The sequence below is a fragment of the Bidens hawaiensis genome, unplaced genomic scaffold (genome assembly GCF_021521415.1).
Source record: "Bidens hawaiensis isolate Kalapana, Puna unplaced genomic scaffold, B.hawaiensis_p1.1 tig00014410_1, whole genome shotgun sequence".
In the NCBI taxonomy this organism is placed as follows: domain Eukaryota; kingdom Viridiplantae; phylum Streptophyta; class Magnoliopsida; order Asterales; family Asteraceae; genus Bidens; species Bidens hawaiensis.
Genome location: NW_027492251.1, coordinates 51,808 through 76,384, shown reverse-complemented (window position 1 = coordinate 76,384; position 24,577 = coordinate 51,808). Strand labels below are relative to the sequence as shown.

Here is a 24,577-nt window from a genome sequence, read left to right as displayed (position 1 = left end):
TTTGGGTATTTTGTGCACCTCTACCCACAACACTCTTTTAAGAAAAAACTTTTTATTTGAATATCATATTTTATATATTTTTCCTTTTCTTTTGCATTTTATAAGATATTCCCTTTTATAAATGATTTTTTCTTATTTATCCTCACCTGTGTGTTTCCCAAATTACACCCTTGAATTAGCCCCGACTTTTAGCGCCTTTCAAAATTTGTTTTCAATGTTTAATGATTTGGGAGCCAAAGTTTAGGGAAATTAAAAGCTATAAAATGGTGGTGTTTAAGTCAAATGGAATCATCATTGGTGTTTCTGTAAGTGTTTTTGTTCTATAAAACAAACAACATTATACTTTATTCAAACCACCACCAACTGTCTAAGTATTCTTCAAACCACATTCAAGCCAATCGAGTTCATGGGTAAGATTAAGAAAATGCGGACACCATTTGAAAAGGAGACTCTGAAAGCCGGAGTTGAAAGATACGGAGTCGGTAAATGGATAGTGATACTTAGGTCATCGGCAAAATCTGGATCATTAATTATTACTATCCATTTACCGACTCCGTATCTTTCAACTCCGGCTTTCAGAGTTGCTTTCAGGCTCGGGGTATTTTTTAAATATTTAAACGTTTTTTCTCTGGCTTTATGATGCTTATTTTCCATATCACTAATTTACCTTTTGTGTAACATTGATGCATGTAGAACAATTAGAGCTACCCGTAACAAGCTATGCTTAGTGATTATAATAATCACGGTCATTGCATTGTTAATTGCGTCGTTAGTGTTTGTGATACATACATTTCGGACGTTGCCATTAATGCTAAAGTTTTTTATGGCTGCAAGCGTGTGTCTTAATACCAAAAAAAAATATTGAACATGTGCAAAAGCTTTACAAAATTTCTCAGAAAGTTAAGGCGGTTCTATATATGGATCAAGAGCATTCAAGAAAATGTAAGTACTAGTCTCGTTACACATGTTTTACTAGTTTAATATCACTTTACCGATCTTAATATATGTAAGTACTAGTCTCGTTACACATGTTTTACTAGTTTAATATCACTTTACCGATCTTAATATATGTAAGTACTAGTCTCGTTACACATGTTTTACTAGTTTAATATCACTTTACCGATCTTAATATATGTCTATTTAATTTTTCAGGTTCAAGTTCATGGGATGATATAGTTAATAGCATAAGTTAATTTGATTTCTCTTTGAAGCAATGTATTTTTTTTAAAGCATGTATATGTATCAAAGTTTAAAACATTGCATGCCATTTATCGATAAAGCCTTATCACATTTAGTTAAGCCCAATTATATCTCTGTTTTAGAATGATTGGTAGGGTTGTTCACGAGCCGAACTAAGCGAAGGCCTGCTCGTTGATTGGACGATTAGTTTAATTTTTACTAATTGGGTTGTTATCAAAACAAAAGGGGCATGGGCCCTGCAGCTTCTGGAGTTATGGGCTTCTAGCCTTTGGGCTTTGTCTACTACTTTTCTAATATATGTTGTTAAAACTTAGTACGAGAAATTATTTTATGGGATCTATCACTCAACCAACGATAAAATAATAAAATTTGTAGTAAATTTATCCAATTTAGAAAAGAGTGATGTTTGATACATAAAATTAGGGGGCTGAATACTACAAAGTTGCAATGATTTTCTATTAACACTTATTTAATAGGCTTTCATTTTTGAAACAGTATACAATTACCTATAAAAACTCATAAATCCTAATTAGGATTCTGAAATAGTATACAATTACCTGTATAAAATGCTTAAAGTCGAGACATATTTAATCCAAATATAAATGAACTAATAAGATCATTTGTCCAAAACTAATAATTCAATTTGTCACATCACAAAGTTACCTAGAAGATGAGAAATGATCACTTATGAGAACCTTTATTGTCTTTTAGGATTATAAAAAACCATGTAAGTAATTAGCAATTTAGCTAACATTTATGTGGCATTTGCCTCTAGGTGAAGCATCTATCAGATATGGATGTTCACAGTGTGGTTTAACCGTCTTTGATTAGATAATTTTTTTAACCGACTCAATGATTATATTCTTTTGAGAAAACTAAATCGAACCTGCCATATTGGCTATGGTTAAAGTTGTTAAATGTAGGGATGAGTTTGGGGCGTGCCTAGTATCGACCCCGAAAATACCGAACCCGAAATTTAAAAATATTTGGTACCGGTTCGGTACCAGTATTTCATGCAAAATTCGGGAAATACCAATACCGAATCTATTGGTCTCTAGTTAAACGGGACATGTTACCAGAACCCAAAAATTCGTGTAAGACGCTTGCGCCCAAACATGATCCACATATCTGCGGGTTTACCTGAACACTACCCGTTTGACTCGAAAGTTTTTTTATTATTATTATTTTCTTTTTATATATTTCACATACAAATGCTTTAAATTAGTAATATTACAAAAAATAATTTATGAAGTTTTCTTTTTTAGTTATAACCCTGACATAAAAAGCCCATTTAATTTAGATGTGTGTTAAAATGATGTGTGAATATTAAAAAAGTGTACGTGAATAACCATTGCTTTAATTTAATGTATTACCTAAAACATATTTTAAAATAAATTAATAAAAAAATAAATGGTTTAAACAAGCCAATGATAATCCAAACACATACATGAACCATTTATTCCAAACCCAAAACCCGCGAATTCCATGCTAGCTCCTTGTCATGTCAGAAACTCACACCTCTAATTCCGATTAATTCACCCGACACACTTTAACACCGACCTTGTATCTAAATTCATAGTTAAAGGACCAAACATGTCAGTTTGGAACTCTAATGACAAAACAGAGTGTTCCAAATTCCAAAAACTACAACTCATTGATTTTGAATCAATCAATCAAGAATCAGATTTGGTTAGTATTCTTTTCTAGAATAACAAAAGGATAGAATATAATTTAATAATAATAATAATAATAATCCACACATGGTATTGAATATTAATATTATTCTTCCAAACTTTACAACCAAGTTTCAGTTTCACAATATTAATCATCATCATATTCATATCAACAACAACAAACCTCATCATCTTGTTCATCATCATCATAAATCTATTATACAGTCAATTGTTTTAATAAAGATGTTGAAGGTTGAAGAATTAACGGATGAATTGAAACAAATACTAAATGCTAATATGGATGATGTCAAACAGAGGCGTGCTGCACGTGAGGCCTTTAAGGATATTCAGCTTAATATTGATCATATTCTCTTCAAGGTAATTTATTGTTTTATTGATTGGTTGGTTGGTGGGATGTATTTATTGATGGATTTAATCTGTCGGCCGGGTGGTATAGGCTCTTGTCTGATGGGGGTGTGTTATTGGTGTGATCTAGAAGTAGAAGTAGAAGTAGAAGTAGACGGATGCGTGACCGGTTAGAAAGTAGGGTTGACAACGGGTGCTTGTTTTAAAACTCGACAAGACATGTTAATCAAAAGTGTGCAGTATGTGTTTTTCTTATTTTCTTAAATGATTAAAATTAGTAAAATTAAAGCTGTCTTATAGTCTGACATATAAAATAGTTAAAGGAGTTATATTCATGTATGATACTTGTGTTAAGCGTGTCGTTTCTAATATGTTAGGACACTAATTGCTAGCCATATTAGAAAGTAATAATAAATGGAATTTGTGATTTTATTAAATCTCAAATTTAAAGCTACTGTTTGGTTGGGGATATTATGATTGCAATATTGACTTTTTTTATGTGTTAAATTATGATTGGAATTTGACTGTACTTGGGTGGTTTGTGTTTGTCATGTTTAATAGGATGAGTGTTAGTTTGTGCAAAGGACAAGGCAAAAAGAACAAATTTTTATAATTAATTAGTGTCTTGTTTCGGGTTTAGGGTTTGGGTTTTTTCTGTCACTGTTTACTGAATGTTTAAAAAAGTTTGGATTTTTTGGTTAAAGATTCATGCTTTTATTATTGCAGCAACAATAATTGGTACACAAAAAAAAGTCAAATTCAAATTTGTGTCCAAATTGCATCACTGTTTATGTTAGGCATTTTGACTATATTTGTGTAAACTGGCATGTGGTGGTGTGTATAAGTTCCTGCATTTAATGTTGAGAGTTAAAAAGAGTTTGAGCAATAAATAGGATGAATGTTAGTTTCTGCAAAGGACAAATCAAAAGTACCTTAGTACCATATGCGCCGGGTACGCGCCCTAAACCCGTTTTTTATAATTAATCTCATACCTGATTACTTGTCTTATTGCACGTCCTAAATGTTTCAAATTTAAGGTTTTCTCCATTGGACTCGGATTTTTTTTATTCAATGTGTGGAAAAAGTTACATTCTTTATATTAAAGTTTCATGTCTTTGATGTTGTATTGTTGATTGATGCTATTCAAATAACACTTGCTGATTTTTCTTTTTTTGTTGTTTTACAGACAAAATATGATGGATTGAAGACAAAAGAGGTAAAAAAAACATTAAATATTATATTATCTACTTCTTATACCAACATTAAACATAATTCAAATGTTACCACTCCTTTTATTTAGTCATATGAGGTGAACTCGAAAGGGTTAGAAATTTTTGTAAAAAACTGGCTTCCGGAGACGCGTCCTCCAAAAGCCGTGATTTGTTTCTGCCATGGCTATGGGGACACGTGCACCTTTTTCTTTGAAGGTAACATATTTAATTATTTATAACATCTTTACTTTTTTTCACCACGGGAGTGGGACCATATAAAACACAACTTAAATCAGTATTAATTGCTTTGATGTTTACAGGAGTTGCTAGAAAGTTTGCTTCATGCGGATACGGTGTTTTAGCCATGGACTTTCCAGGATTTGGTCTTTCGGAAGGTCTTCATGGTTATATTCCAAGCTTTGATGGTCTAGTAGACGATGTTATTGAACAATATTCTAAAATTAAAGGTTCGTTTACATAATCACTCTCGAAACATGCATCCAAACAACCCGTTACTATAACTAACCATCCCGAGCTCGTTTTATGTTATAGACGATCCAGAGTTGCGTGATCTTCCAAGATTCTTGATGGGGCAGTCGATGGGTGGAGCCGTGGCACTAAAGGTGCACTTAAAGCAACCCGACTTTTGGAATGGTGCGGTCCTTGTCGCGCCTATGTGCAAAGTACCGTTTTGCCCTTGCCTTCATATGTAGTATAATATTACATGTATTCAACATAACTAACTAAAAGTATTGTAGATTGCAGATGATGTGGTCCCACCATGGGCAGTAAAGACATTTCTGATAGGTGTTGCAAAAGTTCTTCCAAAGTCTAAACTTGTTCCACAAAAGGATTTAGGGGATATGGCATTTAGAGACCCGAAAAAAAAGCCTCTGGTTCGTTTGCGTTTGTGGTTTTAACGGTTTTAACTTGCTTAATAAGTTTGTTAAAATTTTGAATAATCAGTTATTGTGTGCAGACGAGCTATAATGTTATCTCGTATAAGGATAAACCGCGTTTGGGAACAGCTGTGGAGCTCTTAAACACGACCCAAGAAATTGAAAATCAACTTGAAAAGGTATGTATGCATGTATGTTAAATAATAATAATCAGTTGCAGTAAAACTAGCTAATATAATATGTTTCATGTGTTTATATGGTGTCATAGGTTTCGTTGCCATTGTTGATTCTGCATGGGAAGGCGGATATAGTGACTGATCCGTCGGTCAGTAAAGCGTTATATGAGAAAGCAAGGAGTAAAGATAAGAAACTTAACTTGTACGACGATGGTTGTCATGCTCTATTAGAAGGTGAACCTGATGACGTTATTCTTCGTGTTTTTAATGATATTGTTACTTGGCTCGATGAGCATAGTGCAGCCAAGTGATTTTTGTGTGGAACGTATACATTTTATTTATTTGATTTATAAAATATTTACCTCTTACACATTTTGTTATGTTATTGTGTCGAGTCATGAAATCAGTTTCGTCCTAGTTGGTTCATGATGTTTGGATCAACTGCTCAGCGTTGCACTTATTGATTGCCGTCGGGTAACTGTACAAGTTGGATGATTTAATGGCAATACTATACTTTCGAGATATGTGGGTGTAAATATTTGTTAGGGAATCGGTAGAATGTGGATGCACGGAGCATATAGGGCGCGTATTCATGATAACAAATATCCTTAGGCATTGTCCAATCCAGCAGGCACTCTTGACTTACAACATGACAGCATTGTTAACATGGTGAATACAATGGCCACCACAACTGTCTAATCCAACCATCATGCCCATGCGAAGTTAATAGTGTTTCTCCACTATGGATATGGCTATGGAGGTTATTAATAAGTTAGTTTTCACTTGTCAAGATATGTCGATAAATTGAACACATGGGAAGAAAGTTAGCTATCCCGTTGACAACTAACACTACAATGAGTATGCTAATTGCTAAAGATCGTCGCAGACCATATTCAACTTCGTATATAAGCCCATTAATCATTATTGTTCCCTCGTTTGTCCGTTCCATGATCGAACCCTAATAAGTTCTTTGTTTAGAACATAACCAATCTTAAATAGAGAACCGAGAATAAGTTCTTTGTTTAGAACATAACCAATCCTAAATAGAGAACCGAGAATAACATAACCACGGTCCAATTCTATTGACTAATGCTGTACACATGGTGTTGACCACATGCATATATAATAGACGAGTGAAAGATATGGGATTATGCGGTTGCATAACCGCCTTATGTATCAATGTTAAAGCGATAGGTGTAAGAGTTTTCTACTAAAAATCGATTATGTATTAAACAACCCTCTGTAGTCAATACACACACACACACACACACACACGAGATTAACTTCATTGTGGAATGACATAACGAAAAATTCATTTCAGTAGCAACTGTTTGTACATAAACTCTTTCTCCAAGAAGATGAATTAGATTTTTGTCGTAACAAGATGACGAATGTTCAAACTGTAAGTAGACATACCTATCTCTATAAGAAAGACTACTTGTTCCCTTTACCCTGCATCCATTGTAACTTGTACTTAAGAATAAATAAATCAGATCTACAACATTTGCTTTCAACATTTTCTTGTAATCCTCGATAGGCATAACGATTCTGCAAAAAAAAAAAAAAAAAAAAAAAACATTCACATAATATCAGTACCAATTAACCTATTTATGTCTTAGAAAACATATCAATCAACAAACCTGCAAGTCTCGGATATTTCATGTTGGAAGAGGAGACCGCTGATTTTGATCCTCAAAAATCCCATCTGTAATATCAGTACTATGTACATTATCTTTTTTCCCACGATCCAAAGATGTTGCTTCATATATTCCTACAAAAACGGTTAAAACAATTTAGCCATTGAACTTTACTTAATATGAATGTGATACCATTATACGTACCAAATCCTAACAGAGTGCAGCAAATCAAAAAGCCCGGTAACGAGAAGTCCATTTTGTAGAAGATTTCCAAGACAATCAAGCATCCACCGGCGACCATTATATGTCTTGGGGATGAGAAAACCATGTGCAGCCTAAAAACAATAATTCACTAATATTATAAAAATATTTAAGAAAACCTAAATGAGCATAAAGTATGTGATGTTGTAGGATTAAGGATACCTTTCCTCAGCAATACTGTCCACATAAGATATTAAGATTATGCCAAAGAGAATGGTGCTTGAAAAGGCCCAAGGAGAAAATGGTAATTCCACTTTGGGTGAGCCCTGAATGTTACATTGAGATGATAAAGAAGGGATTGCATTAAATAGTAAAAGTAGGCCTGTAAACGAACAAACATGAACAAAAGTTTTTGTTCGTTTAAGTAAAGAGCAAACATGATCACACATCCGGGTGTTCATTTATGTTTGTGAACATTCGTTATGTTCATTAGTTTGCGTTTATTTAAATGTTTAAGTATGTTCATTTAAACTATTTAGACTTACTACAATTTAGTCTAGCATCCCCCCCCCCCCCTCTTAGGCCTAACAGAGTGATGTTCACATTTACTTTCAATTGGTGTTTACTCAATCATGTTTGTTATAATCTTTCATCTATGTTTAGTTATGTTTTATGTTTGTTTACGTCCGTGAACCGTTGGTTTATACTATTACCAAACGAACACGAACATGTGCAGTTCGTATAATTGTTCATGTTTGATCGTTTGTTTGGTTAAAGTTAAACGAACAAACATGAGCATGCCCCGTTCATGTCCGTTTGGTTCGCTGACCTGGGTAAAAGCGAGTTACATTTATATCATAATATCTCGTAAAACTGTAAAAGTAACAATATATGTAGCTAAACTTACTACAATCATGTCCCACATTGCAACAGGAAAGAGAAAGCAAGTTGCAGATGCAATTGTTATAGCATGAAGCCTCCGTTTCAGCTGATTCTGAAAACATAAAGAGAAGACAGTACTTCATAAACTCCATTATTTGGCAGTTAGAAATTACCCAAGAAAATATGATTTTAGTTGAGTGAATACCTTAAGTGAAATACGTCTTGTGATAACCCTTCTCAATGCTGATAAAATTCCAGCAAGGATAGGAGCTATCATACTCTTCATATCCAATAATTGCTCTGTCTGACCCTCGCTGACTTGGCTATCACTAAATGGTATATCCTAGTTAAGTCTAACATCAGGCATGAACCTTTACATCATTAAGAATTTATATTTATAAAAAATATTAAACTTCATTAATGAGAGGATATAGAATGGAGAATATGTAGCCATGGCCCATCCTTGAGACAAGAAGTAGAACGAAGCTAACATTGCAAAAAGCCCACCAACCTGCTTAGCAAAAAGATAATATTAGAAGTATTGTACCAAACTTTACCACCAAAAACAATATTAAAAGAGAAGGCTTCTAATTATGTCACAATTATGATTAGAACAAAAGGTCTTGCAACCAATACCAGAGTTCACAAACACTGGCTTATCATAATCAAAATTAACTACATGTAACATTTACCTTTTTTAACATGTGTCCTCGCCTCCCATACAATGCTGCAGAAAGCACTCCAAGAACAGCACCTGAATACTCCGCTAAAATAGCCCTGAAATTACACTTGAAACTCAACAAATGTCGAAAAGATTGGATTCATGATGAAACTATTACCAAGTTTACCATAAAGCAGAAAAACCTACCTAACAGGTCCACAGGATTTGAGGCCTAATCCCCACAAGATATAGTATAAAGCAGTAATCCCACCATTAATTACAGAAGGTACAACCTGAAAGTTAAAGTTTTCTCTTTATGCTAAAAGAAAAGAACCAAACGTCTACACCAGAATTATGCCTTAAGATCCTGAAAAATTATCTTATTAAAAGACAAATTCATGTTACCTGTGTGTTTGATAATGGTCTCCCCTTCCATGGCTTTTGTAAAACTAAAAAGATAATTGATGATGGAACAAGACAACTGAAGATAAAAAGTACAACCGAAGCTCCCGTTTGAGACAAATATCTGTACATGGAGTACACAGACCATATCCTCAAGAAGTTTCCAATCACATGGATTATTTGCAAGGGCGTATGCCTGTTATACACACGTTGACCAGTTAAACTAGCAATAAGAGGCCACAGGTTTAGCATAGGATTTCTATATGCACTTGTTATAAACCATAGTTCTCAATTTCGCAAGGCGCTTAAAAAGCGAGAGCACGAGATAAGCAAGGTGCGTAGCATAAACATAACATTATTTTTATTTATGGTTATAGAGATGTTTTAGCTAGATCCAGGCCAATTTTGCAAGTCTCGGACCAGTTTGCCCAAAACTTACAGAATTTGGCCAGAAATCACCGAAATCGAACCAAAATCTTGCCTGAAGATCGCGGGAGCAAGGTGCTTTCTCTGCGCCACGCCTAATAGCCTTGGGGCACACCAAAAAGGCTTTTGACAACATCGTTTTAAACAATACCAGATTCAAAATATAATGCAAACAGACACAGATTAAAGTACGCTTTGAATATCAGGAAAGCACAATTGGTTTCGTTTTGCATGCAAACCGTAGAAAACTAGATCTCATATGTTCCTGACTTCCTTCAATTATGATTGAAATTTGAAACATTCAAGTAAAAGTACTCAATTCAACCTTAAATATTCTAATAGATGTGTGATCATTTACGCAACTCTAACGATAACGATGAGCCACGAAAACATGACATGTTGTGATAACTATCTATTTAAACCTTACTTTCTCAAGTGAAACATACAACTAATCACCAAGCCCTAACAATACACGAGAAGACTACAAAAACATTAAACCTCAGTGCATACTGATTAATCATGAATGTAAGAGTACTAAATCAACATAACACAAAACCATTTCATACTCATAAACCCTAACTATCAACACCTGTAAGCAATCTCATCCACTTTAGGTCAATTTTTCCCAAAATCTCAATAATCATTAGTGGCAACAACATACTAAGGTTGATTTTAGGTCATTATTCACCAAATTGAACAGCTAAATAACTAATATGAAATGAATAAACGAAATAAACCTAAAATTAGCGGCGTGAGAAGAGGCTCGATCGTCCGGAGTATGATTTGGTGACATCATCGTGTACGGTGAGATTAGAATTAGAATTAGAATGAATACGCAGTGAATTGAATAGAATAGAAGCAGTTGAAAACGATGTGAACAAGTCTAAGAAGAAGCCATTGCGAGATTTCAGAAACGACGTTGAATCTCGCTAGCAAAGCAACAAGACGACGACACTACCCGTTCGGGTTTCTCACGTTTTGGGCTCGGATCTAAGGTTGCAACCGTTGGGCCTGCTTAACAAAAGCTTTGGACCAAACCCATTGCACACGTATAATGGTTTAATTTTAAATTACAAAAATACTATATTCATTTTTAACAAATTTAACGGCCAACAAACAAATAATTTTCTAGTTGTACGGAGTTCTTAAGCGCCTCTAAGTTATCTCCAGCTCCGGGGAAAACTCACTCGCCCGAATATCCACTGGTGGTAAAACCGAGACACCCTCAGGATATTTCTGGATATCACAAAAATCTTAGTCTTCCTTCATTGAGTCACTCATGCCCCCTCCAAAGTGTTGTCGATGGGGTTTGACCCTGGGTCTCTACTGAGAAACCAAGACTTTCTACAACTACATCACACTGGAAATGATATTTGTAACGAAACATAATTGTTGAACAATGGATATTGACTAACGATTAATCAGGTTAAAATGGATTAATTAGATTGAAATTTATATATAATTTATGCATATAATCACCAAATTATATATATATATATATATTATTTAATTTTGATCCATTTTTTACGAAATAGTTACTAATCAACGATTAATCAACGGGGTAAGGACTAGTGAATAATAGGTTGATGCAATTAATGTTTTTTAACATCATCTGGAAGTCTGGAACTACCTTCAATGCCCGAGTAAGTCTTCCTAAGACGAGATGTCAATCGTCCATATTAATTTTGACGCTTCAGGACTGACTCACTCAAGAATACCATCAAGGAGAAAACCCAATGTTTTGAGGAAAAACCCCTTTGAGACAGGTTTCGAACCTGAGAAAGTTACATCATAAAAACGACATTTCATTCTCTTTAATTTGAATATAATATTGCTATAATTTATTTTTATTCTAAAATAATTTACATGTTACGTGATTACCATTGTTTATGTTCCACACCACATCATACAGACACCTCTTTAGTATTTAATAATTAGTATATTAAGATTATATCTCGTATATTACACGAGTTAAATAAGTGTAATGTTATATACCTAACGTAACTTCATTTGAGGTACCTTGACTCGATTGAGATTTTCAAAGCACTAGTTTTGAGTTTTCAGTCAAAAGTGATAATACGTGAGTAGTGTTAAATAAACAACTTTCATTTATTTAATGGCATTTTAGCATTTCAACTATTATCAAAACCCTACCACGAGCAAGAACAGTCATCAATACATTCGTGATGGGGCCATAAGCAAGTAGAACTAACTTTTCACAACTTTTAGTTTTAGAGTAGCATAATAATAATAATATAATAAGATACAAAAATTTAGGTCATCATATGCATTATTATATTCGATCAGTCGCTAAAAGTATGCTTTTTTAACATGAAATGAATCATATTAGTTAGTTTGTTTAACTTTAACCTAACAAACAATTGAACATGGGCAATTTAACGAACAAAACTTTCTTGTTCTTATCCGTTCGTTAAGAAGATGTTCGGTCATTAACAACATAAACGGTCGTTTCACAAACGTAAATGAATTTAAACAAGCAGATATAACTGAACATAGATGATCGAATACAAACGAACATAACTCAGCAAACACCAATTAAAGTATATATGTACATCAATCTGTTAAGACTTAAAAGTTAATAAAACTAGTACACCGGCATTTTAATTTTATAAAACAAAACTACACTATAATGAACCTAATTTATAAACGTATACTACTGTTACACCCGTAGATTAATAAACGTAAACTAACGAACTAAAATAAACAAACCGTCACAAACATAAATGAACGAATAAGCCATTAATCCACGTTCATTTAATTAAACGTTTTTATCAATAAGGATTATCTGTTTCATTTTTGTTGTCATTTTTAATATATATAATTTACTATAAAACGATTACAATAAAATGGCAGGCAAACAAGCAACAATAGGGGTGTACACGGACCGGGCCGAACCGGACGAGAGCATGTCCGCGTCTGTCCATTAAGCTTTTGACGGACAAACGGACGGTTCACGAACACTTAACCGAACGAAAATTCATGTCCGTGTCCGTCCATAAGAAATTGAGTTTGTTCGTGTCCGTCCATGTCCGTCCGTTAATATTTTAAACGGACGTTAACAGACAATAATGGGCAAACGGTCACTAATGGACATTAATGGACAAACAAACATGTGAACATTAATGGACATCGAACACTAAGGGACAAATATAAACGGTTACATACTAACACCAAACATATATCTAAACAACTTCACATACAAATTAGGAATTACACCATATAACATCCAAATATACTTAACACTTAATATATTAACATAAAGTGGATCACTATAATTTAAGAGACATCAAACATGTGTAGTAATATAAAAGCGTTATTAATAAAACTAGAAATTCCGCAGTTAAATTACAATACTGGATAGATATAAACACTAACGATACCTGACGGACATTACTGGACGTAATCGGACGAACGTTACCGAACGTTCACGAACACTATCGAATGGACTTGGCCCTTGTCCGTGTTCGTCCGTTAAGCTTACCGAACGGAATTTTTGTGTCCATGTCCTGTTCATTTATTAAACGGACGAACATAAACGAACTTCTTGCCGAACTGTAAGGCCCCGTTACCGGTAGCCCTACTTTCGTGTTGGATTTACTCATAAACACAGTTCTAAATATCAGAGTTAATTAAAACATTTACGCGGAATATAAAACTTTCATTAAAACATTACATAATTCATAACTTGTCTCAAAACATCCTTTGTCTTTCAACATTAAAGCATTAAAATTAAAACATCATAAGTCTTCAGATGCCAGACTCTTATTCAGTGCCACGTGTCTCCTCAAGCGAGCTGCCTCATCCTACTCACCTGCGTGCATACTAAAAGTCAGCTACGCTGAGTGAGTTCTAGTTAATCATACACTATACAATACACATAAACTTATATTCTTTCATTCATACTTTCTTACTTTCATACTTTCATACTTTCATTCTTTCATACTTTCATTCTTTCTTTTGTATTAACTTACCTTCATATCTTACGTTATAAAGAGCATTACGCCCTACATTCCTCGAGTATTATTAGGGCTCGGTACCCTCCTTCCTCGAGTATTATTAGGGCTCGGTACCCTCCTTCCTCGAGTATTATTAGGGCTCGGTACCTTCCTTCCTCGAGTATTATTAGGGCTCGGTACCCTCCTTCCTCAAGTATTATTAGGGCTCGGTACCCTCTTTCCACAAGTATTATTAGGGCTCGGTTTCCCTCTTTCCTCGAATATTAGTAGGGTTCGGTTCCCTAGTTCTTGAATATTAGTAGGGTTCGATTCCCTCTTCGTTACCATACAACCATACATCATACCTCGAGTATTATTAGGGCTCGGTACCCTTTTCGTAACCATACAACCATGCAACCGTCATTTCCTTCTTTTATTAACTTTATCACGTTCATACACATAAGCATACATATCATACTTATCTTACACATAGCGTTACAACCTGACAGTACGTGCAATATCCGAAGATCGTTCACGTACCATCAAGCAATCATTCATACATATCATATTATCCACATAAGGCATACACTTATCTATTAGGATAAGCGTATTAACGAACATATTGAGTATGCACACAGCCCCAAAAACATAACACATAAATGGGGCTAGAAACTCACCTGAACACGGTTACGTTCACCGTTAATCGTAATTCCTTTCTTCAGTTGTGCACGGCTGACTGTATAACAAGTATACGTATCAATTAACTATCACTTCTCATAATGTATTTCTATCTTTATATGACCCACAACGAACGGGGGTCCAGGGGCAGCGCCCCTGGCAGCGGGGTCTAGGGGCGGCAGCCCCTAGCAGGGTCCAAGGGGCAGAGCCCCTGGCTAGGGTCGAGCTGCCAGGTCAGCTTGGAAAACTTTTATTTCCATTAACTGTCTTAACACATTTTTCATTAGATTTTTAATTTATTTTCTAAACGAACTTGACTTTAAGCGAAGTTAAACCTTAGGCGAACTTAGCTTTAGGTGAAGTTATCAGGCGAACTTGGCTTTAGGCGAAGTTAAACCTCAGGCGAACTTAGCTTTAGGCGAAGTTATCAGGCGAACTTGGCTTTAGGCGAAGTTAAACCTCAGGCGAACTTAGCTCTAGGCGAAGTTATCAGGCGAACTTGGCTTTAGGCGAAGTTACCAGTTAGGCGAACTTGGCCGTAAGCGAAGTTAACAATTAGGCGAACTTGGCTTTAGGCGAAGTTATCGCTTTGAAGGCGAAGTTATCGCTTTGAAGGCGAAGTTGCCCAGATGCAGGCGAAGTTGCCCAGATCAGCCGCTATTTTAGTTTCTGACCAGCATTTCGAGCGATTTTAACACCCTTGCTATGGTTCGACATCACCCCCTACGTTCCCTAACCGTTTCCGGTCGTATATACGCTATAAAGCTCGGATCTTTAAACTTCAAAGATCAAGAATCATACCTTTTTGAGCTTGTTTGGATCTCGTTTACTTGTTATCACAACTAATCGCTCTCTCTCTCTCTCGGATCTGCCCGGTTCTTCCCTCGGCCGGCGGCGAAGTTGTGTGGTGTGTGTGTGTTTTGGAGTGTGTTAGAAAAGTGATAGAATGAAAGATATTTTTGGGTTTAGGGGGTATTTATATCCCTTAAATCCCATGGACCTAAGGCCCATTCTCATTTAACCCATCTCAATTAATCCAAGTCCATGTTCCGCTCCTTACTCAATATCCAATAATTAACACGAAATCACTAAACATAACTTTCTTTATTCAACATTAAAATTTTAGGATGTTACACGAACGGACGCCCGGACGTCCGGTTCGTTTACAGCCCTAGGCAACAAGTTGCGTCGCAACCCCTTTTGAATAGCAAAATCAATCCTGCTAAAAACGAAGCTTTGGGACCTAGAAGCTGAAGAGGTTTCATTTACGACACACTGAACCCTACTCAAAAATTTCACAGCCTCTGTTTCATTAATACAAAACAATAGAATCCGAGTATAACAGAGAGACAGGTAAGCGAACAAAACTTTCCATAAACACGGTCCCATATATAATATTTCAGTCATAAAAAATTACACGTGATTTCGTTTCGTATAAATCCGCAATCTGGTTTGAAACTTTATTTAGAGTTAATGGCCATTTTCGTCCCTGTGGTTTGCTACTTTCGCCACTTCAGTCCAAAATTTTTAATTTTGTCAATTTTGTCCTCATAGTTTTATATATTAGCCAGTTACGTCCCATCCGTCTAACGGCATCCAGCTATGCCGTTAGTTTAAGTGTATTTTTGTCTTTCTCCTTTTAATTTTGAGTTAATGGTCATTTTAGTCCCTGTGGTTTAATATTTTTGTCAATTCAGTCCAAAGTTTGAAAATTTGTCAATTTAATGTTCAGTTTAATTCAGTTTTTTTTTTATTTTTTATGTTTTTTGTTTATAACCCTGAAGAGCATAATTCAAGCCCAAAACCATCGAGCAACCTCAAATACTGGTATGCATTTACTCTGTTGACAACAGTAATCCCCCCCCCTTATATTTAGTTTATAGACATTTCCTAAAATCTTCTCCATGGTGGAATTAAATGGTAAAGTGGTCAAGATAATTCCCTGAAACCGAATTATACAGAAAAAACTATAAATTGTTTTGTTGATTAATGTATAATAGTTGATTACGACCCAGATTTTCGTTATGATATGTTAAGCTCTAAACCCTAAATATTATGCATTCATCAAAGAAACGATTTTTAGTTTTTGCGTGCAATTCGGTTTCACGGAATTGCTTTGACCACTTTACCATTGAATTCCACCATGGGGGAGAGTTTAGGAACTGTCTAGAAACTAAATGTGAGAGGAGGGGGTATGATTACTGTTGTCGACAGAGTAAATGCAGACTTGTTTTGGGCTTGGATAATGCTCTCTAGGGTTAAAGAAAAAAAAACTGACTTAAATTGAAAAAAATTCAAACTTTGGACTGAATTGGCAAAAGTATCAAACCACATGGACGAAAATGACCAATAACTCAAAATAAAAAAGAGAAAGACAAAAATAGCCTTAAACTAACGGCATAGCTGGATGCCGTTAGACGGATAGGACGTAATTGGCTAATATTTAAAACTATGAGGACTAAATTGACAAAAATACAAATTTTGAACTGAAGTGGCGAAAGTAGCAAACCACATGGACGAAAATGGCCATTGACTCCTTTATTTAAGAAAACGACAGAATTCCGCAAGTTAGCAATCGATCGGTGCCACCAAAGCAAACGGAAACAACAAGAACACCTCCGGGTCCACTCACTCATACCACCACCAGATCGACACTTGACGCTGTAAGTTAACAATTCATTCACTCAGCATTACATTTACATATATAACAACTATATAATATAATTGTGTTAATTTATTTAGGCATTAATAATTTGTAACCGAAGATGCAAGCTATAAACCTCGGTTCGCATAGCTTCAATCTCCAAGCTCGTGCCAGGGTTTCGAGTCAGTTTACGAACAAAAACGGCACCGTTTCCGTGATCGCCAACCGGAGAGATGATGCTCGTTACGGATTACGACGGATTTTTGACAGTCTACGTGTCGGTGTGAAGACGAAGTCTAGATCAGTCAAAGCTCAAGCATCAGGTTGAATCTGTTATATTATTACCTCTTGTTTGTTACTCACTTACTTCATTTTTACTGCATAACTGTCTTGTATATTGCTGTGATGTGATGTTTGACCTAATTTTATATTATCAATCAATCAATCAATCATACCCAGTGTAGTCCCACCAACAGCAAAGCTATAAGTAGGGTCTGGGGAGGGTGGGATGTAGGCACACCGTACCTCTATCCAAAGGGATAAAGAGGTGGCAGACCCTCAGCTCTCTGAGCTACCTGTTGTGTAATTGGATTATCTGTTATGTAATTGGATTATCTGAGCTACCTGTTGTACACAACATTTAAAATGTTTAGGTATTAAGCTAATTGATTTAGGGAAATAGTGTGATCATAAGCAGTCATTAGGTTTGTTTTGAATTCTGCATAACTGTTTTGTATATTGCCGGTTGACCTAATCTTGCTTCATTGTTCCATAATTGGATTATTTGAGCTACCTGTTGTTTACAACAGTTGAATTGTGATTAGAGATTTTGAAATGTTTAGGTATTAAGCTATAACTGATTTAGGAAAATAGTGTGATCAAAGGCAGTTATTAGGTTTGTTCTTTTGAATTAATTTATACTCTTAGCTACTTCAGTATTGAATCCAATTTTGTGCATAGTTATTTGGTGTATTCATGTTTGACCTAATTTTACTTAAATTTTCCGTAATTGAATTATTTGAGCTACCCTGTTGTTTACAACAGGTGAATTGTGATCGAAAATTTTGGAATTATTAGGTTTTAAGCTATAATTGAGTTAGGTAAATAGTGTTATCAAAGGCAGTCATTAGGATTTGTTGATTACTGATAGATATTGATGTGATAAAACTCTGGTACAATCTTGTTATCTAACAAGCTATGCGATTAACTAAAATGTAGATGGAGACGTTACTCCTGTCAAGAGCCAATCAAGCTCTTCTGGATCCGTTTTACCTTATGTTGGTGTTGCTAGTCTCGGAGCCATATTATTTGGATATCATCTAGGGTAAATAACTTTATACCTTATGATTTATTTATTTCTACACATCATCAAAGTTTAACGTGACTAATAAGTAACATTCATTCTGACTTGTTTCAGTGTGGTCAATGGTGCACTCGAATATCTTGCTAAAGATCTCGGTATCGCTGAAAATGCAGTTCTACAAGGCAAGATTCACCAACTGTTGTGATTATAACTCATTTACATGTGTTATACAATTGTTTTTTATGAATGGTTTTATTGCAGGATGGATTGTTAGTACACTTCTTGCTGGTGCTACTGTTGGTTCGTTTACAGGGGGGTCTCTCGCTGATCAATTTGGAAGAACAAAAACCTTTTTACTGGATGCAATTCCTCTTACTGTTGGAGCATTTCTCTGGTTTGATATCATTTCAAGTTTTATTATAATAATTGTTTATAGCCTTACAAACGGACTGAACGAACACGAATGGAGCATGTTCGTATTTGTTTGTTTAACTTTAATCGAATAAACAATTGAACGCAAACTATTAAACGAACAGGGTTTCTTGTTCCTGTTCGTGAATGGTTCACAAATGTAAAAGAACAGACATAGTTGAACATGGATGAAAAGCATAACTGAACTAAAACTAGTTTAAAGTAATTGGAATAACAATGTGTTGGGCCTAAAAGGTTATTAAAACTATATTAAGTAGTAATAGGCCAAAAAAATTTTCTAGAATATATTAACAAGTAAGCGAATGAACTTGAGCAAACGTAAACTAGTGAACAAAAAGGAATGTAAAAAAACGAACATAAACGGATTTAAATGAACAAACAAGACATGTGTTCATGTGCCTTTGCTTATCTGAATGAACAATATTTGAGTTCGTGTGCGTCTGTTTTTTAATAAACGAACTTCTTGCCGAATGGTTCACGTCGGTTCCTTTCAGGCTTAATTGTTTAGATGATAATGGATGCGTCTAAATATGTAATGTACTTTTATTTTCCAGTGCAACGGCTACCAATGTACAGACCATGATAATTGGTCGGTTGCTTGCTGGCATTGGAATTGGGATTTCATCTGCTATTGTCCCTCTATACATATCTGAGGTAAACCTGCCACCTGTCACAACTTATTTCTAACTTTCTGACTTTCTGGCAAACAACAGTTTTACATTTCTCACATTATGTCTTTTGTTTTAGATATCACCAACTGAAATTCGTGGCACGCTTGGATCTATCAACCAACTGTTTATTTGCATTGGAATCCTTGCAGCTTTGGTGGCTGGACTACCCTTAGCTTCCAACCCCTTATGGTGATTTACCCATGTTTGTACTAAAAGTAAATTACGCTCTCGTCCCTGAGGTTTGGCCATTTTAACCCTTTCAGTCCAAAAAGGAATCTTTTGCAATATCATGCCCTGAGGTTGCATTTCTGTAAGCATTTCAACTCCTAGTGCTAACGCTGTCCCAAAATGCTTTAAAATCCTCTAACATGCCCCTCACATGAGGGGCATTTTAGTCTTTTTTACGTGATGGAATGGTTACAGAACTGCAACCTCAGGGCATGATATGTCAAAAGATTCCTTTTTAGACCGAAAGGATTAAACAGGCCAAACCTCAGGGAAGAAAAGTGTAATTTACTCTTGTATTAGTTATAGTTATACTATTAAGGTTTATTTGTTTTTAGCCCAATAGGCCCTAGATATTATCTCACTTATTATTACAATTTCATTTTCCAGGTGGCGAACGATGTTTGCAATATCAGCTATCCCGTCTGTTCTATTGGCATTAGGAATGGCAATTTCACCAGAATCTCCCCGTTGGCTTGTTCAGGTAAACTAGTTTGTTGTGGGCCCACTTTTGTATTAGTTAGTGGGGCGTGAAGAATTAGTGAAGTGAGAGTGTTTACTTGCAGCAAAAGAAAATTGACCACGCTGAGAAAGCGATTAAAACATTATACGGTGATGGCAAAGTTGTCGAGGTCATGGCTGACTTAAGTGCATCTGGTCAAAGTTCAGAAGAACAAGATGCTGGTTGGTTTGACCTTTTCAGTGCCCGATATTTCAAAGGTAACATCATTACATAATTGCATAGAGGCGTGCATTGTTCGGTTTGGGTCGGTTTTGGGCTCATACAAAACAAAAAATCGAAAATTTAGCTTTTGGTATTTTGAAAACCATGCGGCTTTGGTTTTTGGTTTTCACAATGGGTTCGTTTTTTTATTTTTCAGTTCTTGGTTTTCACTGTGGGTACGATTTTGTTTTTTTGGGTTTTGGTATTTACATGGTTTTGGATTTTTCTGTTTGGCCATGCTTGAATTTTTTTGGGGGAAAGATTGTCCAAAACATAGTTACCTAATTCGCGGTACGCCACGGTACGGGTTCGCGAATCGGGTACGCAATTCGTAGATGCTTACGTTTTCGGTTCGCGGGGGTAGGTTCATTTCGGTACGAACCGGTACAAACCGGTACGATGTACCATGTATTTCAATTCGATGTATTCGTTTTATACTAAAGTTCAAAATATAATGCCTTTCATATATTTATTAATACTTGCAATTTAAAGTTCAAACTTTGAAACTTCAAATATAAGTTCAAAAATACATAATACTAGAGTCTAGATGCGGGTATAAGTGCTAGTAAACTGCGTCTTTGCAATGATTGCAGGTCCATTTTTTCGAACCTCCCGGATTCTTACTATTTCCTGTTACATTCAACACATAACAATTATTTTAGTGATAACAAACAACTTGAAGTGAAACTAGTAAAAAACCTACTGTTTGTCAAACATACATTCAAAATAATATATTCATACAAGTGAAATAACAGTAGATGGAAGATTACTGTATAAAGACTAATAAACATATTTCATACATTCAAAATAACCTACTGTATTCATACATTGAAAATAATAAAGACTAATAAACATATTTCATAGTGTCAACCATAACAGTAGACATTTTCTATAAATATGATAAATACAAATTCATAAAGTGATAAAGAGATGTGGAGGATGAAAGATTACCTGCACCAAGGAAGACCACTTCATCAATGAGTGGTTTACTAGCATCTTTGATTCCTTGACTTCCGGTAGCAGCAGAATTTTGGCTTCCATTGAACACTACTTCATCAATTTCTTGAACATCATCGACCCCTTCCGTCTCACTTACGTATGTTTCATTCTCTCCCTGAGTATTAGGCCGTTGTTTTCCAAACACCATCCCAAAACCTTACAATTGGAATTCAGATTGCTAAAAGATTGGAATTGTGTTTTAGGAATTTTAGGAAATTGGAATACATGTGAATCGTATATGTATATGTAATGTAATTACTGCACAAGAAATTACCGCCAAAAGTACAGCGCCCAAGAAATTACCGCCAAAGAATTACCGCCGATCCAGTTACGTATGTACCATTTAGATTTGGAACGGCGATTTTAAATGCGTAGGTTTGCCGAATCGGGTTTAATCGGAACGCCGAATCGGGTTTCATCGGAACGCCGAATCGGGCTTAATCAGAACGCCGATCCAAAGCGATTGAATTCGCTTTCGAATTCCGATTCGGTACGAACCGATCCAATACGAAATTCGCGGCAAGGTGAGTGAATTAGGTAACTATGGTCCAAAATAATGAATTTGGGCATAATTTATTTTGTTAGTTAGGACTAATTGATTATTACGCTTTTGGGCCTAGAATTCAGGCGTTTTAACCATGAATTGATTTTTTTTTATAAATTACTAAGCATTCAAAAAATATGTTTTTTAACTCATATATTTAATTACAAAAGTCGGTTTTTACAGGTTCCGTTCGGTTATAAAGTCGGTTCTTTTGGGTTTTGGTACGCGCAAAACTGAAATCGAACCAGAAATTCGGTTTTTAGAGAAACATTAAACCAAGCCGTCGGTTTTGGGTTCAGTTCGTTTATGCCAGTTATTTCGATTACGGGTCGATATTTCGGTTTATGCACATCTTTATAACTGCATAAAAATGACACCATGTTATTTTGTATTATTACACCTTTTGTTATTAGATCATGTGATATTGACATATATGTGTATGGCAGTTGTGAGTGTTGGTGCAGCTCTCTTCTTATTCCAACAGCTGGCTGGAATAAATGCTGTCGTGTACTATTCAACCTCTGTGTTCCGGACAGCAGGAGTTGCATCTGATGTGGCAGCCAGTGCTCTTGTTGGGGCTGCAAATGTGTTTGGTTAGTCGCCCTTTTGTTTACAGTCTTTCCGATTGACAGTTATAACTTGTAACTCACAATATCTTGATTTCATTGCATTTTCAGGCACAATGATCGCGTCTTCTTTGATGGACAAACAAGGAAGGAAAAGTCTTTTGATCACAAGCTTTTCTGGAATGGTATAATATATTGCTATGCGCTTATTATATCTCAAAATCTATTCTACATTTTGTAATAATTGGTTTTATTTTGTTCTCAAGGCTGTTTCAATGTTGCTGCTCTCACTGTCTTTCACTTGGAAAGTTTTGGCACCATATTCTGGACCACTTGCTGTTATCGGAACTGTTTTGTATGTTCAATCAACTCAACCTTATCTCGGGTTTAAATGAGCCAAGCTGGGCTCGGGCTCGGCTTGTTTTGAGCTCTAGTTCTAAAGCTCTAGCTCGGCTCCTTCACTATTTATTTACTATTTTTTATATATTATTTACTTATTTACTTATAATTCTTATATATAACATAATATTTGTTATTTAGTTGTTTTTATTCTAGTTTTATTACTTTATACATAGTAATACTTAAAAGTAAGAAAATATATTCATTATATTAAATAAAAGTTATATAAATAATAGGCTTATTTAGGCTCGTGAGCAAGCATGAGCTCAATAAGTGAAGCTAAATCTTGGGGCTCGTTTATTAAACAAGCTTTTTTCTAGGCTTAGGTTCAATCTTGATCTCGTTTAAGCTCGAATTAGTGAGCCGATGTTGAGTAGCTCACAAGCAGCGTGGCTTGTTTGCATGCCTACTTTTAGCTAATTATATGACAAAACATTATTCATCGACGTTAACTCTACAGGTACGTGCTGTCATTCTCTCTTGGTGCTGGCCCCGTCCCAGCTCTTTTACTACCTGAGATTTTCGCTTCCCGAATTAGAGCAAAGGCAGTTGCTTTGTCACTTGGAATGCATTGGGTAATTAATTTAGATTTTGCTCTTATCAGTCCACATGATTAATATTTACCAAGTATTTTATACATTTTACTTACAAATGGTGTTACATTTTTGTTGAGCAGATATCAAACTTCGTGATCGGCTTGTATTTCTTGAGCATTGTGACTAAATTTGGCATAAGCAAAGTGTACCTGGGATTCGCATCCATCTGTCTTCTTGCTGTTCTGTACATAGGCGGTAATGTTGTTGAAACAAAGGGCCGATCGTTGGAGGATATTGAGCGTGAACTCAGCCCCGCTACTTGAGAGTATTCAGTTTTTAGGTGTTGATTTTGGTGGGAATAATAAGGTATAGCTTTTGGCTTTTACAGCTCGTTAATTCTGATGGAGGCTATAGTTCTACCTGTCAACTTGTTTCATTTTGTTCTTCGTGTTCTAGATACTTACCCGCATTGTAAATTTATGGGTATTTTCTTTTTTGTTGAGACTTGGGTTTTCAGTATCTATTTATCAATCTTCGATCTTTTGTTTATTAAAAAACGCCTCGTGTGTGGTTCTTATCAATTGAAGGATAACAAATTATCATCATATCACTCGGTTCACAAACTATAGATGCGTTTAACCGATCATAGTCACTTTATATAGTCGGTTATTAACTTTTGTTTAGGTAAACCTTTAATATATGTTTGAAAATTTTAATGCGGTAAATCAGATTACATGAGATGGAGATATGGTTTATTATGTGTTGCAAGTGTTAAGAGTGTCAAAATTAGTATGAGCGGTTAACATTTCATCTCAAGAAGGCTCGCTCAGGTATTGAGTAGGTTTAAACGCTTATAAAAAAATTATATAAAATGCGGCTACCATATAAGAAAATGAAAATGTTTTGATGGATTTCTTAAATTCAAACCAATAGAGTGGAGAGTTTGCACAAGAAGTTAAAACTACACCTGGACTTGTCAAATTCAATTTGGTAATATCTGTGTCCTATATTCATAAAAATTTAAGGTCACAAGATTCTTCCAAGTACGACAAGATCCATTTAAAATGGTGAGTGTTCGAACATGCATTCTGTGTAGTCATGTTGTCTTTAAAAAGTAATTCTATTGCAATGGGACCTAAATTGATTACAAGCTTCTTATCACTAAC

At 35.3% G+C, this 24,577-nt stretch overlaps 3 protein-coding genes across 4 annotated transcripts; 2 read left to right on the top strand and 1 right to left on the bottom strand.

The window, feature by feature from the left end:
- Nucleotides 1-2,856: 2,856 nt before the first annotated feature.
- On the top strand, nt 2,857-6,040 carry LOC143546668 (caffeoylshikimate esterase-like). Its single transcript, XM_077038289.1, has 8 exons — nt 2,857-3,251; nt 4,426-4,455; nt 4,540-4,666; nt 4,771-4,917; nt 5,003-5,133; nt 5,209-5,346; nt 5,430-5,528; nt 5,618-6,040. Exons 1-8 carry the CDS (start codon nt 2,961-2,963, stop codon nt 5,834-5,836), a joined length of 1,182 nt encoding a protein of 393 aa, XP_076894404.1. The 5' UTR covers nt 2,857-2,960; the 3' UTR covers nt 5,837-6,040.
- A 761-nt stretch (nt 6,041-6,801) lies between these two features.
- On the bottom strand, nt 6,802-10,669 carry LOC143546667 (uncharacterized). Of its 2 annotated transcripts, XM_077038288.1 has the most exons (11): nt 10,472-10,669; nt 9,312-9,504; nt 9,114-9,199; nt 8,938-9,022; nt 8,678-8,756; nt 8,451-8,581; nt 8,271-8,357; nt 7,586-7,689; nt 7,367-7,497; nt 7,166-7,296; nt 6,802-7,073 (listed from the first exon to the last, which is right to left on the bottom strand). In XM_077038288.1, exons 1-10 carry the CDS (start codon nt 10,528-10,530, stop codon nt 7,184-7,186), a joined length of 1,068 nt encoding a protein of 355 aa, XP_076894403.1. In that variant the 5' UTR covers nt 10,531-10,669; the 3' UTR covers nt 6,802-7,073; nt 7,166-7,183. The 2 variants fall into 2 exon arrangements, with proteins under 2 accessions (XP_076894403.1, XP_076894402.1); XM_077038287.1 differs by lacking the exon at nt 6,802-7,073 and having other exon boundaries at nt 7,127-7,296.
- Nucleotides 10,670-16,910: 6,241 nt separating this feature from the next.
- On the top strand, nt 16,911-23,918 carry LOC143546674 (plastidic glucose transporter 4-like). Its single transcript, XM_077038294.1, has 14 exons — nt 16,911-17,031; nt 17,111-17,335; nt 18,231-18,336; nt 18,430-18,497; nt 18,577-18,709; nt 19,302-19,401; nt 19,495-19,607; nt 20,034-20,127; nt 20,210-20,363; nt 22,357-22,503; nt 22,588-22,661; nt 22,743-22,831; nt 23,336-23,450; nt 23,552-23,918. The coding sequence occupies exons 2-14, from the start codon at nt 17,134-17,136 to the stop codon at nt 23,732-23,734; spliced, it is 1,578 nt and encodes a 525-aa protein (XP_076894409.1). The 5' UTR covers nt 16,911-17,031; nt 17,111-17,133; the 3' UTR covers nt 23,735-23,918.
- The last annotated feature ends 659 nt before the right edge of the window (nt 23,919-24,577 follow it).

What these genes read in the sequence shown, in the direction of transcription:
- LOC143546674 (XM_077038294.1), top strand. Translation starts at nt 17,134, where the DNA reads ATGCAAGCTATAAACCTCGGTTCGCATAGCTTCAATCTCCAAGCTCGT. An exon ending in TCCCTCTATACATATCTGAG is followed by an intron (nt 19,402 to 19,494) that starts GTAAACCTGCCA and finishes CTTTTGTTTTAG; the next exon opens with ATATCACCAACTGAAATTCG. An exon ending in CTCCCCGTTGGCTTGTTCAG is followed by an intron (nt 20,128 to 20,209) that starts GTAAACTAGTTT and finishes GTTTACTTGCAG; the next exon opens with CAAAAGAAAATTGACCACGC.
- LOC143546667 (XM_077038288.1), bottom strand. Translation starts at nt 10,530, where the DNA reads ATGATGTCACCAAATCATACTCCGGACGATCGAGCCTCTTCTCACGCC. An exon ending in TCTCACGCCGCTAATTTTAG is followed by an intron (nt 9,505 to 10,471) that starts GTTTATTTCGTT and finishes TGTGTATAACAG; the next exon opens with GCATACGCCCTTGCAAATAA. An exon ending in GACAGTATTGCTGAGGAAAG is followed by an intron (nt 7,498 to 7,585) that starts GTATCCTTAATC and finishes TATTGTTTTTAG; the next exon opens with GCTGCACATGGTTTTCTCAT.
- LOC143546668 (XM_077038289.1), top strand. Translation starts at nt 2,961, where the DNA reads ATGGTATTGAATATTAATATTATTCTTCCAAACTTTACAACCAAGTTT. An exon ending in TTGATCATATTCTCTTCAAG is followed by an intron (nt 3,252 to 4,425) that starts GTAATTTATTGT and finishes GTTGTTTTACAG; the next exon opens with ACAAAATATGATGGATTGAA. An exon ending in ATGGATTGAAGACAAAAGAG is followed by an intron (nt 4,456 to 4,539) that starts GTAAAAAAAACA and finishes CCTTTTATTTAG; the next exon opens with TCATATGAGGTGAACTCGAA.